Raw genomic sequence first — 10,714 nt, 5'->3', positions numbered from 1 at the left:
ACTTACTCCTATTCGCCTCCAAGCCATCACTAACCTTCCAAATATGACTCTAACCTGCCTGCCTTACTCCACCTCCAAGGCCACCACTGTGCACAAAGCCAGCCTCCTAATGAGTCTCCCCAAATCTTCTCCTGCCCGCTCCTATCCATTCTCTTACAATAGCCACTATGGTGTCTGAAAAAGGCATCTCTGCTAACACCACTTCTCTGTTTATACCCTGCAATGGCTTCCCACCAAGTTTAGGATAAATCCCGAACAGATGATGGACTGGAGGTTGAAAGACCAGAAGGAGGTAGGGTGTTGGGTTAGAAAGAGGGACAAAGGGTCTAGGCAAACAGCGAAAAGGGCTGAAAAGAAAATGATCAGCACTTGTACAATAGTCCTCCTGCAGGCAGGAGAATGCAGGAATAGCGAAGGAATACCAATAGCCACTTTTTATTTCTGCAATGCCTTTGCAATTCCCAAAGTGCTTCACTTATGACTGTGATGCTCAAACCTAGCTGTACATTAGAATCACCTGGAGAGATTTTTAAAACTACCAATGGCCAGGCCTCACCCGAAGCCAATTAAATCAGAATATACAGTTCACTAGGGCAGGAATTTTGTCTGTTTCGTTCACTGTCCATATGAAAAGTACCTGGCCTATACATGGTACTCAGAAAATATATACTGAATGAATAAATGAAGGAAGGAATGTACCACTATCACCTGAGATCCAAAGAAGAATTCTTTTCAAAACTTACTGAGTAACCAGGCAACGTCAGTTACCATGGCAGCCCTGGGAAAAACATTACCAAGTGACACTAACACTCCCTGGGGCCTACATTTGTTTCCACAGTAAGTAAACTTTTCTCATTTCTAAAGTACTATACTGTGAAATATGCATCTCAGTCACAACTAGAGGTTACTCAATGTCTGCTGTGAGCAGGAGGAAAAGAGAAGGGCCTTACACAGTATCTAAAGCAATGACAAGAAGAAACTAGGGGCCACGGGCAGAGACAGACAGGCTCAGACAGGCTCCAATCCCTATGACATTTGAGGTGATCACGTTGTAAGGGCTCGAGCATGAGAAAGCAGCCACTAACCAGCTACCCTGTCTCAAATATTTGGAGAAAGTCAATGCAAATACATACCTATGTATTATTCTTTTCTGATCATTCTTTCAGTGTATCCCTTCTGGCTTCGTGCAAAGCGATTCTTTGTCTTGTATCTGAAAGATGAGTGGCCCATGTAAATGGATGAAACATCTCAGAGCAGACATCCAAGAAGCGCTTCAGCTAACGAACGAGGAGCTCCGAGTTCTGGGAAAGAATCGTAAAAGTAGTGTAGAATCACAATATCTTAGAGCATCCTTTATATCAACAACCGTCTATCATATCACCAATCAGTCGTCATCAGCCTATACATGAACTTTCCAGTTACAGAAAACCCAGCACTCTCTAGGCAGATCTAGGCATTTCTAGTTGCTACAGCAGTCTATATCAAATTCAGAATCTGACTCCCTGTCACGCATCAGTCCCAGTCTGCCTTCTGCAATTGTACACCCCATGGCACACCTCATCTCTTTTCCATCTGGCACATTTCCCAAACACATGAAGACAATTTTGTTCTTCCTAAAGCTCTCTTCTCCCACGTCACCCTCCTAAATCACTCCTTCCTGTGTTTATGACTGAGGAGCCCCCAAGGTTTTCTCATCCCAAGGCCATGACAAGCAATGGCATCAGTGTGCCTGCTACAGATTCTGGGAAAGGGGCAGGGCCATACAAGAGTCCAACAAATGTGACTGACTACCTGAAGTGAGAGTACATGTGACAACCTCAGCCTCTCTTCAGTCCTCAGCCTCTATCCAAGGTTTCTCCATAGCACACTGTTGACATTGTGGGCCGGGTAATTCTTTTGGGGTGGTGGGGAGGGCTGTCCTATGCCTCGTACGATATGTAGTAGCAACCTGGCTACCACCCACTACATGCCTGAAGCACCCCCCCACACACACACCCCGGATGTGACAAAGAAAAATGTCTCCAGCCATTGTCAAACGTCCTGGAGGAAGGGTGAGGGCAAAATCACCCTCACTCAAGAGCCACTGCTCTATCCAATGACTCTGTTCACCCATGAGTACTCAAAACTCTCTCCTCTGCTGGCTTAACAGGTAACTCTCCAGAACGTCTATCGTATAGCAAAATGCTATCTGAAACTTAATAGTATGTATCTCTATAACGGTATCTGATGAAAGTAAAACTCTCCAGATGTTAAGAACCTCCCAGGTGGTTAATCCACATTAACCTTATCTCCTACCCCAGGCCCTGGAAATTACAGAAATGATCAGACACCCATTTTCGGGATCCGTTCAAGAAGGACCAGTAGTGTAAGGCTTTTTGGCAACCTGAACAACTGAATTCAAGTAAAACATTCTGCCTGACCATGGCTTTGTGAGACAGGCCACAAACCTGTAGCAGGACCCTCCTCGCTGCTATTTACAGAATTGTGCTATCTTACTGGGAAGCCGGTGGAGGTGAACTACCCAAGAAAGCAGTGGGTTCAGGATGAGAAGTTGGAAAGGGTGTCAAGGGAGGGGAGAATGAACCTCAGCTGAAAAGAAAGGGGAAAAGTACCAAGAGATGAGTTCTCTTGACTTTAGAGAAGATACGCTGAAAGCCATCAGCTTGCCCTCGGGGCCCTCAGCTCTCTGGGGAGCTCTAAGGGAAGGGTGAGCCTGGACCTATGACTCCGGACTCCTGGTCTCGGCCCCCAGGCCTGACCATTCACTCAAACTCTCAATAAATACTTGTGTTCAAAGACCTTACACGGGGACCACATCTGGGAAAACATCGCCGCACCCTCATAAGTCACAGGGGGAGACCCGAACTGGCCAAGCCATGACAGGAGCTGTGAGGGCGACAACACAGCATGGCAGGGATCGGACATCAGATCGCCAGAAGCCCTCCTCCACCCTCCTGGTTCGTAATGCCAGGGCCCCATCGCCGCATATCGCCGGACCCCGGTCCTGCCTCCGTCGCGCACCCTTCCCCAAGGTTGGCCGGGGTCTGGAGTCACCATCCCCTGTTCGGACCTACAGACCTCGCCGCTGCTGAGCTCTACAGATCCCGCTCCTTCCACACAGTTCGCCGATTCCGCGGGCCTTCCTGAGCCACGTCAGCCACCGTCCGCGAGGCCTTGGCGCGCCCGTGACGTCACTGTCGTGCGCCTCTCCCGCAACAAGGGGAGTATGGCTCTGGCAGGGCAGCTGCGGCTGTGGTTGCTCGCGGCTCGTTTGCTTCTGGCGCCTCGCCGGGACCTGATGGTCTGCGGTCCCAACGAGCCCCTGCCCGTGGTGCGCATCCTGCGGGATCTACAGCGGCGGCAGGAAGAGAGGCAGAGTTGGCAGCGGAGCCCCCCGCGGCCAGTGCTGGCGCGACCTGGGCTGCTGCTTATGTCAGCGCGGCGACCAGAGTTGAACGAGCCGTCACACCTCACGCTGGGCCCTTGGAACCCGCGCCACTCTCTTCGCGTGGCTGGAGGAATCCGCGCACCCACGCGGACCATTTCTCCATCGAGTGCGCGCAACATGAGGCTCCAGCGCTGCGGAACCTTTCGCCCAAGGGCAGCTGAACCGAACTGGGTCTGGAGCTCCGCGTTCTGAGCGCACTACAAGAGGCTGCTCTCGAAGTTGTTCGGCCCACAACCGTGGAGTCGAGTACCATTCCCCCACTCCTTCGCGGCCGCCACATCTTCTGCCCCGCAGAAACCGGCAGTGGCAAAACTGTCAGCTACATGCTACCTCTCCTTCAACGGCTGTTGGGCCAGCCAAGCCTGGACCCCTGTCGTATCCCTGCTCCTCGAGGCCTGGTTCTTGTGCCTTCTCGAGAATTAGCTGAACTGGTGCGTGCCGTGGCCCAGGCCTTGGGCAGCTCCTTGGACCTCCAGGTGCGGGAGTTAGGGGGAGGCCATGGCATGAGGAGGATCAGGCTGCAACTGTCCAAACAACCTCCAGCAGATATTCTGGTGGCCACTCCGGGGGCTCTGTGGAAGGCCCTGAAAACTCAACTGATCAGCCTGGAGCAGCTCTCCTTCTTGGTGTTGGATGAAAGCTTCCTGGAACTGGTGGATTACATCTTGGAGGGGAGCCATACAGCAGAAGGCCCAGCTGACTTAAAAGACCCCTTCAATCCCAAAGCTCAGTTAGTGCTGGTGGGTGCCACATTTCCCGAAGGTGTAGGCCAGCTGCTGAGTAAAGTTGCCAGCTTAGACTCTCTAACCCCCGTTACCAGTGACAAGCTCCACTGCATCATGCCTCATGTCAGACAGACATTCATGAGGCCGAAGGGAACAGAGAAGGTGACTGGGTTGGTACAGATCCTCAGGCAGCATGACAGAGCATATAGGACTGGCGCCACAGGAACTGTTCTGGTGTTCTGTAATTGCTACAGCACTGTGAACTGGCTGGGGTATATATTCTGGATGACCACAAAATCCAACACTTAAGACTGCAGGGACAGATGCCAGCCTCAATGAGAGCAGGCATCTTCCAGTCCTTCCAGAAGGGCTCCCGAGACATTCTTCTCTGCACAGACATTGCCTCTCGGGGCCTGGACAGCACCCAGGTGGAGCTAGTCATCAATTATGATTTCCCTCTCACCCTGCAAGGCTACATCCACAGAGCAGGGAGGGTGGGCCGGGTGGGGAGCGAGGTGCCAGGCACCGTAGTCAGTTTTGTGACCCATCCCTGGGACGTGAGCCTGGCTCAGAAGATTGAACTGGCAGCTCGCTGGAGGAGAAGCCTTCCAGGACTGGGGTCCTCAGTGAGAGAGCCTTTGCACCAGCAAACCTTATTGCAGCAGGCTTATATATGATGCCATAACAGGGACCTTTCCCTCTGTGCTGGATGGGTGAGCACACTTGTCAGTAGGGTGCTCTGGGCTGCCTAGTCACCTTCTGAAGACCCGGGCTGCAGTCTGGCTTCAAAAGGTAAGTTGCTGGCCAACACTTGAGGGTGAACTACTGAGCTTGGCTCTCTGTAGTCTTTCACGTGAAGAATAATGTCGATCTTGGCTCTGTATTATGTCATGGTTTCTAACAATAAGCGATGTTTCTATGGGTGTCCCTTAATAACAGTTTCCAATGGGGCAGAATTCAGTAGACTCTGAGAAGATTCACACTCCAAACTACCACACTTAGGACGAAGGCTCTTTCAATTGATGTTTTAGTTTAAATTTTGTTTCCTGCCCCCAAACATCCATTAAGCCTCCAGGAGAAGGAAAAGGGGATGTGACTAGCAATAAAGAGAATTTTTCTTCACAACAATGGCCATGGCAAGCTTAGGCACTTTTGGTGAAATCTCTCTGGGAAGTACTGGCAGAGGAATAAAAGGCAAACTGACACAGAAATATTGCTTGGTGTGCATTTCCAGGCTCTGCCTTCTTTCTCATCTCTTGGTGGCAGGTGGAGGAAGAGGAGAAAAGGTTAAACTTTTTTATAAACCGGCAGAATAAGCTTATAACGTCCTCTCACTATCTCTGCATAGGTTCTAGTCTCTGCAGCATTATATAAGCTTTTCCCAAAGTAATGAACTGTTGAAAGTCAAAATGTAATACTTCACCAAACAACTTAAAAATGCTTGCGCACTGGAAAGGGTTAAGTTGCAGAGAACACAAATGGACCCAGAGCAACCTTTGCCGAAAGAGAATATTGTGCTAAATGTACAGTCATAGCTCTTTTCCATATGAAGCAACAGTCAGAAGGATAAAAGAACTTGGTCAAAATCACACAAGTCAGTAGGAAAGAATCTGGTCTGTCTGTCCTAAGGGTTGTGTTCTTTAACCACCAGGCTAGCTTTTCTCAAATCTGATTCATGCATAGAATAACTATACACCTCTGTTTGCCTTGAATATTCCATTTACACATATGCCTGCTGCAGTTTTTAATATTGCCCACTTTGACTCCCAAAAGCAACCGAGAATACACAATAATTTGGTCTCTCTATCCATAGACCACTGTGGTGGGACTGCCCAGGAAGCTTATTAATAAAAGTGTAGCTTCCTGAGCCCTACTCCAAGTCTAGATAAGTTTTCTGAGGGTTGGCTCAAGAATCCAGGTACAAGGCTTTTTAAGTGGTTTTGTGGAACTCCCAAGGTGATTCTCTCGCTCTCTTAAGTTAATAAACCATTTATTCTGCCTCCCCCAGATGCCCAGCCAAGTCCTGTTAAGGTAGGAGTCCCCACACCACATCAGAGGGATGCTCCCAGCCAAGTAATCTCTGGAGCCTTGGAGATTCTGAATGGTCTCATGCTGGCCCACCTGCCGTGACAAACCTCCGCCAGAGCATTCCCCTTCACATTTTACCTTCTACCAGTGCAAAAGGCAGTCTGCTCCAATGAGGCCTGACTTCGTCTGTCCTAACGGGCACCCACTGATTCAAGCAGTTTAGGGATAGAAGGTGCTGTGGTTCTCAACCAGGGTGGCCCAACCTCTAAAAGGGTAGTCCAAGCAGTCTCTACCTCCTGGGTACATCCCCTCTGCAACAGCCCCAGTAAACGAAGGTCCCATCTTTGCTTTTTCAAGGTCGGCAACAGGGAGTCCCCTCCTAAAGAAGGTTCTCTCTCATTGCCACACTGTCAAAAGCTGCCCCAAATGTGGTTCCTTCCTGTGGGCCTGATCAGGCTAAGGGCAGAGTTGTCTCTTTCCTTCTCTGAGTCGGACCAAGTCGTCTTACTAACCCCTCTTCACAGTGTTGACCATGATTTTCACGGGGGCTGCTGCTGAGCCTTTATCTCATCCTTTCATGGTGGAGAGAGAGGGGATTATAATGATTTTTACTTCTAGGGGAGAGGGGAGTGTAATGATTATGTTGTCATTTTGTATTATGTCCTTTTGTCATGAATTTGTTTTGAATTTCATATTAAACTGGGCCCACCATTCCCACTTTGTGAGGTTATTCAGCACCCTCATTTTGCACCTTTAACATCTCTCTCAGTATCACTTGGAAATGTTTGAAATGGCATGAGCTTGTCCTCACATTCCTATCAGCTGTAAATCCGGAGCCCCGGCATGAACGTAACCATTGAGCAGAACCCCTCTCCACTAGCTATGTAACACTGGGTAGGCTCCTTAACATCTTGGTTTTTCTAAGCCCTCAGGTGTAAAAATGTGAGGGTTCTATGAATTTATATTTGGGGCAGGACAAGGTCGAGAAGAGTGTGTCTTTGCTTGTATTCTTCCAAACTGGAATGTCTTCCCTCTCTTCCCCATGGGTCCAAATCTCACTTGTCCTTCAGGCCCACTGCCAAGGAGCCTTCCCTGATTCCCCAGTCCACACAATTCTCTGCCTCTTAGGGTCAGTGCCATACAACCTAGCTGTCTCTTAACGTTAATCTTGCCTCTCAAGCCAATTTCAGAATGTGGGTCTCTCTTGCCCTCCTGGGGCCCCTGGGGCTGTACCAGCCCACCTGCAGGCCCCACGTGGGGTGTCTACTAGACTAGGGCATGGGTGGGGAGGCCCAGGTGTGAGGGACCAGGCAGAGTACCTCTGCCTCCACCCTGCTCTCCTCCACAAAACTGCCCCTCCTCCTGAAGCCTGACCCGCAAGTCACAGGTTCCTTATTATGACCTCACTGGGTAGTGATGACCTCACAGGCCTTCTCACAGTTTCCATGGCAGCGTAACTATGGAAATGTGCTGCCCTCAGAGAAACTTCCCTACCAGTTCTCCACCAGATACCAATCTCTTTGGTTGTCTGAGAGAAAATGTCTGACCGGATCATTTATATTTACTCAAACCTGTGCTCTGTTCCCTGGCTGGTCAGTGCAGCAGGTACACCGAGACCGGGCATCTGTAGAAGAGGCATGGTGTACACACAACCTCACCTGGCTGCCACATGTTCCTGTGGGGCTTGCCCACTACGTAAACCTCAGCACTTTCCCAGCTGTAAGTAATACCAGTGACCTGGGACACCTTCAGGGTCCCACAGTGCTCACTGCTGAGGACAAGTGAAAGGTCATCCCTGAACTAGTGTTCAGGAAGCTTCTGATCTTTATAAATGTTGCCTTCTGCTTTGGGCTACAGGATGCTTCCATTCAGACCCTTTCCTGATTGGCCTCTTAGCAAAAGACAAGCGCATTTTTGTTGGCAGATGGTAAACGGAGCAGTTTGAGGAAGAGGGCCACTCTTGAACTGCACCTTCAAACCCAGGCACCTCTGTGCTGTCATGTACACATCTATATCGGTCCCCTCAGACACATCCCATACTGAGCTGCTGAGTACTAGGGGAGAGGGTGGTGCCATATTCATGGGAAGACCGGAAGAACCAAGGGGGGTGATGAAGCCCTAGTGAGACTGGAGGGCTGAGCAGATGGTGTCCCAGGAGGCTGGGTGGATATGAGCCTACACTTGGTACCCAGAACCCGGTTCTGAGTCTCCTGATCACTCTGCCTCAGTATTTGGCCTTGTTCTAATCTAGATAAAAGTATCAGAGGGCTACAGTTCAGTGTAGTTGTAACAGGCATTATAAATGGGGCCCAAGAGGGGTTGCCAAAGTGGGAGGGGTCCTTAACCAATTTATATTAGATTATCTTTTTCCAAAACTTGAAAGACGTTTCCATTAAAGCCTCAGAAGTGACACACTGCAAGAAATGTTTTCTCTGTTGTGGAAGGGAGAGATGGAGAGGATCATGATTGCAATTTCTTTCGGGTTCTACTGTTTTCCCTGGAAACAGTGAAGAGACTACCTCACCTGATGCAGCCGTAGGCTCTAGGAATTGCTTTTGCAGCCAGTGTCCCTTCTCTAGGGACTCATAGAGGTGATGGGCCAAGTCTGTGTTTTGGATGTCAAGTAGATTAAAGGTCTTCAGCCAGAAACTGGGAGAGACATGAGAGGGAAATTCTGGCAGGAGACTGTGTACAGCAGAAGTGACTGATCAGTTCTGATTTTCTTTGCAGCAGCTGTGGCTTCCATTACTCTTCCTACACCTGGTCACTACCATGTCCTCAACCGAGGGTGTGGAGAAACGCAGTTGGGCCGGCATGGGGAGACATACTGCCTGGTTGGTGGCTACCGGGCCTACGGGGATGCTCCTTTGGCCACGCCAGCAAAGGCGGAAGCCGAGGAGCCAGTCCCCAGGTGTGCTCCCGAGAGAAAGCACGCTCCGGAAGAGTCGGATGAAGATCTCGGTTGCTCCAGACCCAAAATCCGGCGATTGTAGCATGGTGCCAGGAGGCGGACTCCACAGAATCTTGCTGGCTGAACCATTCTGAAGACAGGGCAATGGTTTAACTGCCTAAGACAGCGAATGCCTCTTCCTGCAGTGACCCCTCCCGCCCTCCCCCCCCCCACTGCCCACTGCCACAGATTAGAACCTGCGTCATTCTGTCTGAGTCTTCCTCAGCCAGGAGCCTTCTTGCACACTCAATGGCCATAAGCAAAGAGCCTCAGAAACTGAGGTTTGAAATGAGAGTCTGCCCTGAACATCCCAGGGCAGAAGCTGGCCTGGAAGAAAACCTGACATTCCTCTGCTCAATCCTCAGGGGCCCCTTTGTGAGCTGAAGAAAGTCAAGTCTGCACTCTGGAAGCCGAGGAGGATGCAGGAGCAGATACAGGGTGCAGAGAAGCCTTAGCAGTCTACCACATGGGCTCCTGCCCTGAGCCATTGTCAGCGGCCACCACCACAAACCAGGGGGGAGCTGGGCTTTTTGAAACTGAAAGCAGCAATCTGTGGCTTCCCAAAGAGCCTCCTGCCTGGGGTCTCAGGAGGCAGGATAGAGAGGCCCAGGAAGCCCTGCTCCCTGAAGCAAGAACAGGATGGAGAGTCAAGCAGCACGCACCCCGCCCCGAGGTTCACATGCTCCTTTATTGCCAGGCCTTTCCGTCCCCAGTGGCGTCCCTTACTGCTCAATAAAACGCTTTTCTGTAACAGATTTCTAGGGTCGCCAGTGCTCAGACTTAGGTCACTACCGCTGTACTAGGCACTCCTGCCACCCGGCAAATATTCCAAAGGTGGAACAGCTCCAGGGGGTGCCAGGGATCAGAGCAAAAACTTGAGAGGCTGGGGATGCAGGAGTTTGGGCACAGTCCCTAAATCATCTCAGTGGTTGAGCTTCTGTGAGAAGGCACATCCCCAGTGTCCGTGTGTGTGTGTGTGTTGGGGGGAGGGGGTCCCTAGAGGAGGCAGCTAGAGGGAGGGCCTGAGGCTGGAAATGGGGAATGGCGTGCGGCCTCTGAGCAAGCACAGGCACTTAGCCCTTGAGGTTTCTGGGAAAGCTAGAGCCACAAGGGCCACGAGATAAGGCAAGTGTAGCAGCAGAACCCAGGTGCCAGGTCTTTCTTCAGAACCTATACTTCTCCACGAGGCCGGGCCTTCCACGCTGAGGTAGGAGGGATCCTGGCCAGAAGGTCAGCCAGCAGCTCTGGGACAAAGCTTGCTGCGGCGGGGGCTCTTCTGCCATGGAAGCGACTTCATTTCCTTCCACACAAATAGCCTACTGACTGAGTTCCTGCTCTGTTGAGTAAAAGGGTCGTTGACTCTCCCCAGAAGGTTGTTCAGTTCACATCCCAAAAGTCCCTCTATTCAGGCCCTGGGGAGGTGTAGCAACTCCTGATGGCGCTCTTTCATGAGGCTGGCTGACAGAAGTGGGGGAGGTTCCTGATAGTTCCCAGGTGCTGGTTCAAGTCCCCAGAGAATGGTCATGCAGGCTGCGGAGTCAAGTAGGTGGAGAGAAAAGGTCG

The 10,714-nt window shown here is 50.8% G+C and overlaps 1 protein-coding gene and 1 pseudogene across 1 annotated transcript; both read left to right on the top strand.

Moving 5' to 3' along the window:
* The first annotated feature begins 3,226 nt into the window (after window positions 1-3,226).
* On the top strand, window positions 3,227-4,939 carry LOC132492421 (probable ATP-dependent RNA helicase DDX28; annotated as a pseudogene).
* A 2,800-nt stretch (window positions 4,940-7,739) lies between these two features.
* LOC132492796 (DPEP2 neighbor protein-like) lies at window positions 7,740-9,302 on the top strand. Its single transcript, XM_060102659.1, has 2 exons — window positions 7,740-7,806; window positions 8,932-9,302. Exons 1-2 carry the CDS (start codon window positions 7,740-7,742, stop codon window positions 9,192-9,194), a joined length of 330 nt encoding a protein of 109 aa, XP_059958642.1. The 3' UTR covers window positions 9,195-9,302.
* Window positions 9,303-10,714: the final 1,412 nt, after the last annotated feature.

Source organism: Mesoplodon densirostris, chromosome 6 (genome assembly GCF_025265405.1).
Source record: "Mesoplodon densirostris isolate mMesDen1 chromosome 6, mMesDen1 primary haplotype, whole genome shotgun sequence".
NCBI lineage: Eukaryota > Metazoa > Chordata > Mammalia > Artiodactyla > Ziphiidae > Mesoplodon > Mesoplodon densirostris.
This window is presented reverse-complemented; position numbering and strand designations above follow the sequence as displayed.

Excerpts from the sequence above, each read along its gene's own strand:
- LOC132492796 (XM_060102659.1), top strand. The coding sequence starts at position 7,740 with ATGTCTGACCGGATCATTTATATTTACTCAAACCTGTGCTCTGTTCCC. Across the intron at positions 7,807-8,931 it reads CTGGCTGGTCAGTGCAGCAG|CAGCTGTGGCTTCCATTACT; the intron begins GTACACCGAGAC and ends TTTTCTTTGCAG.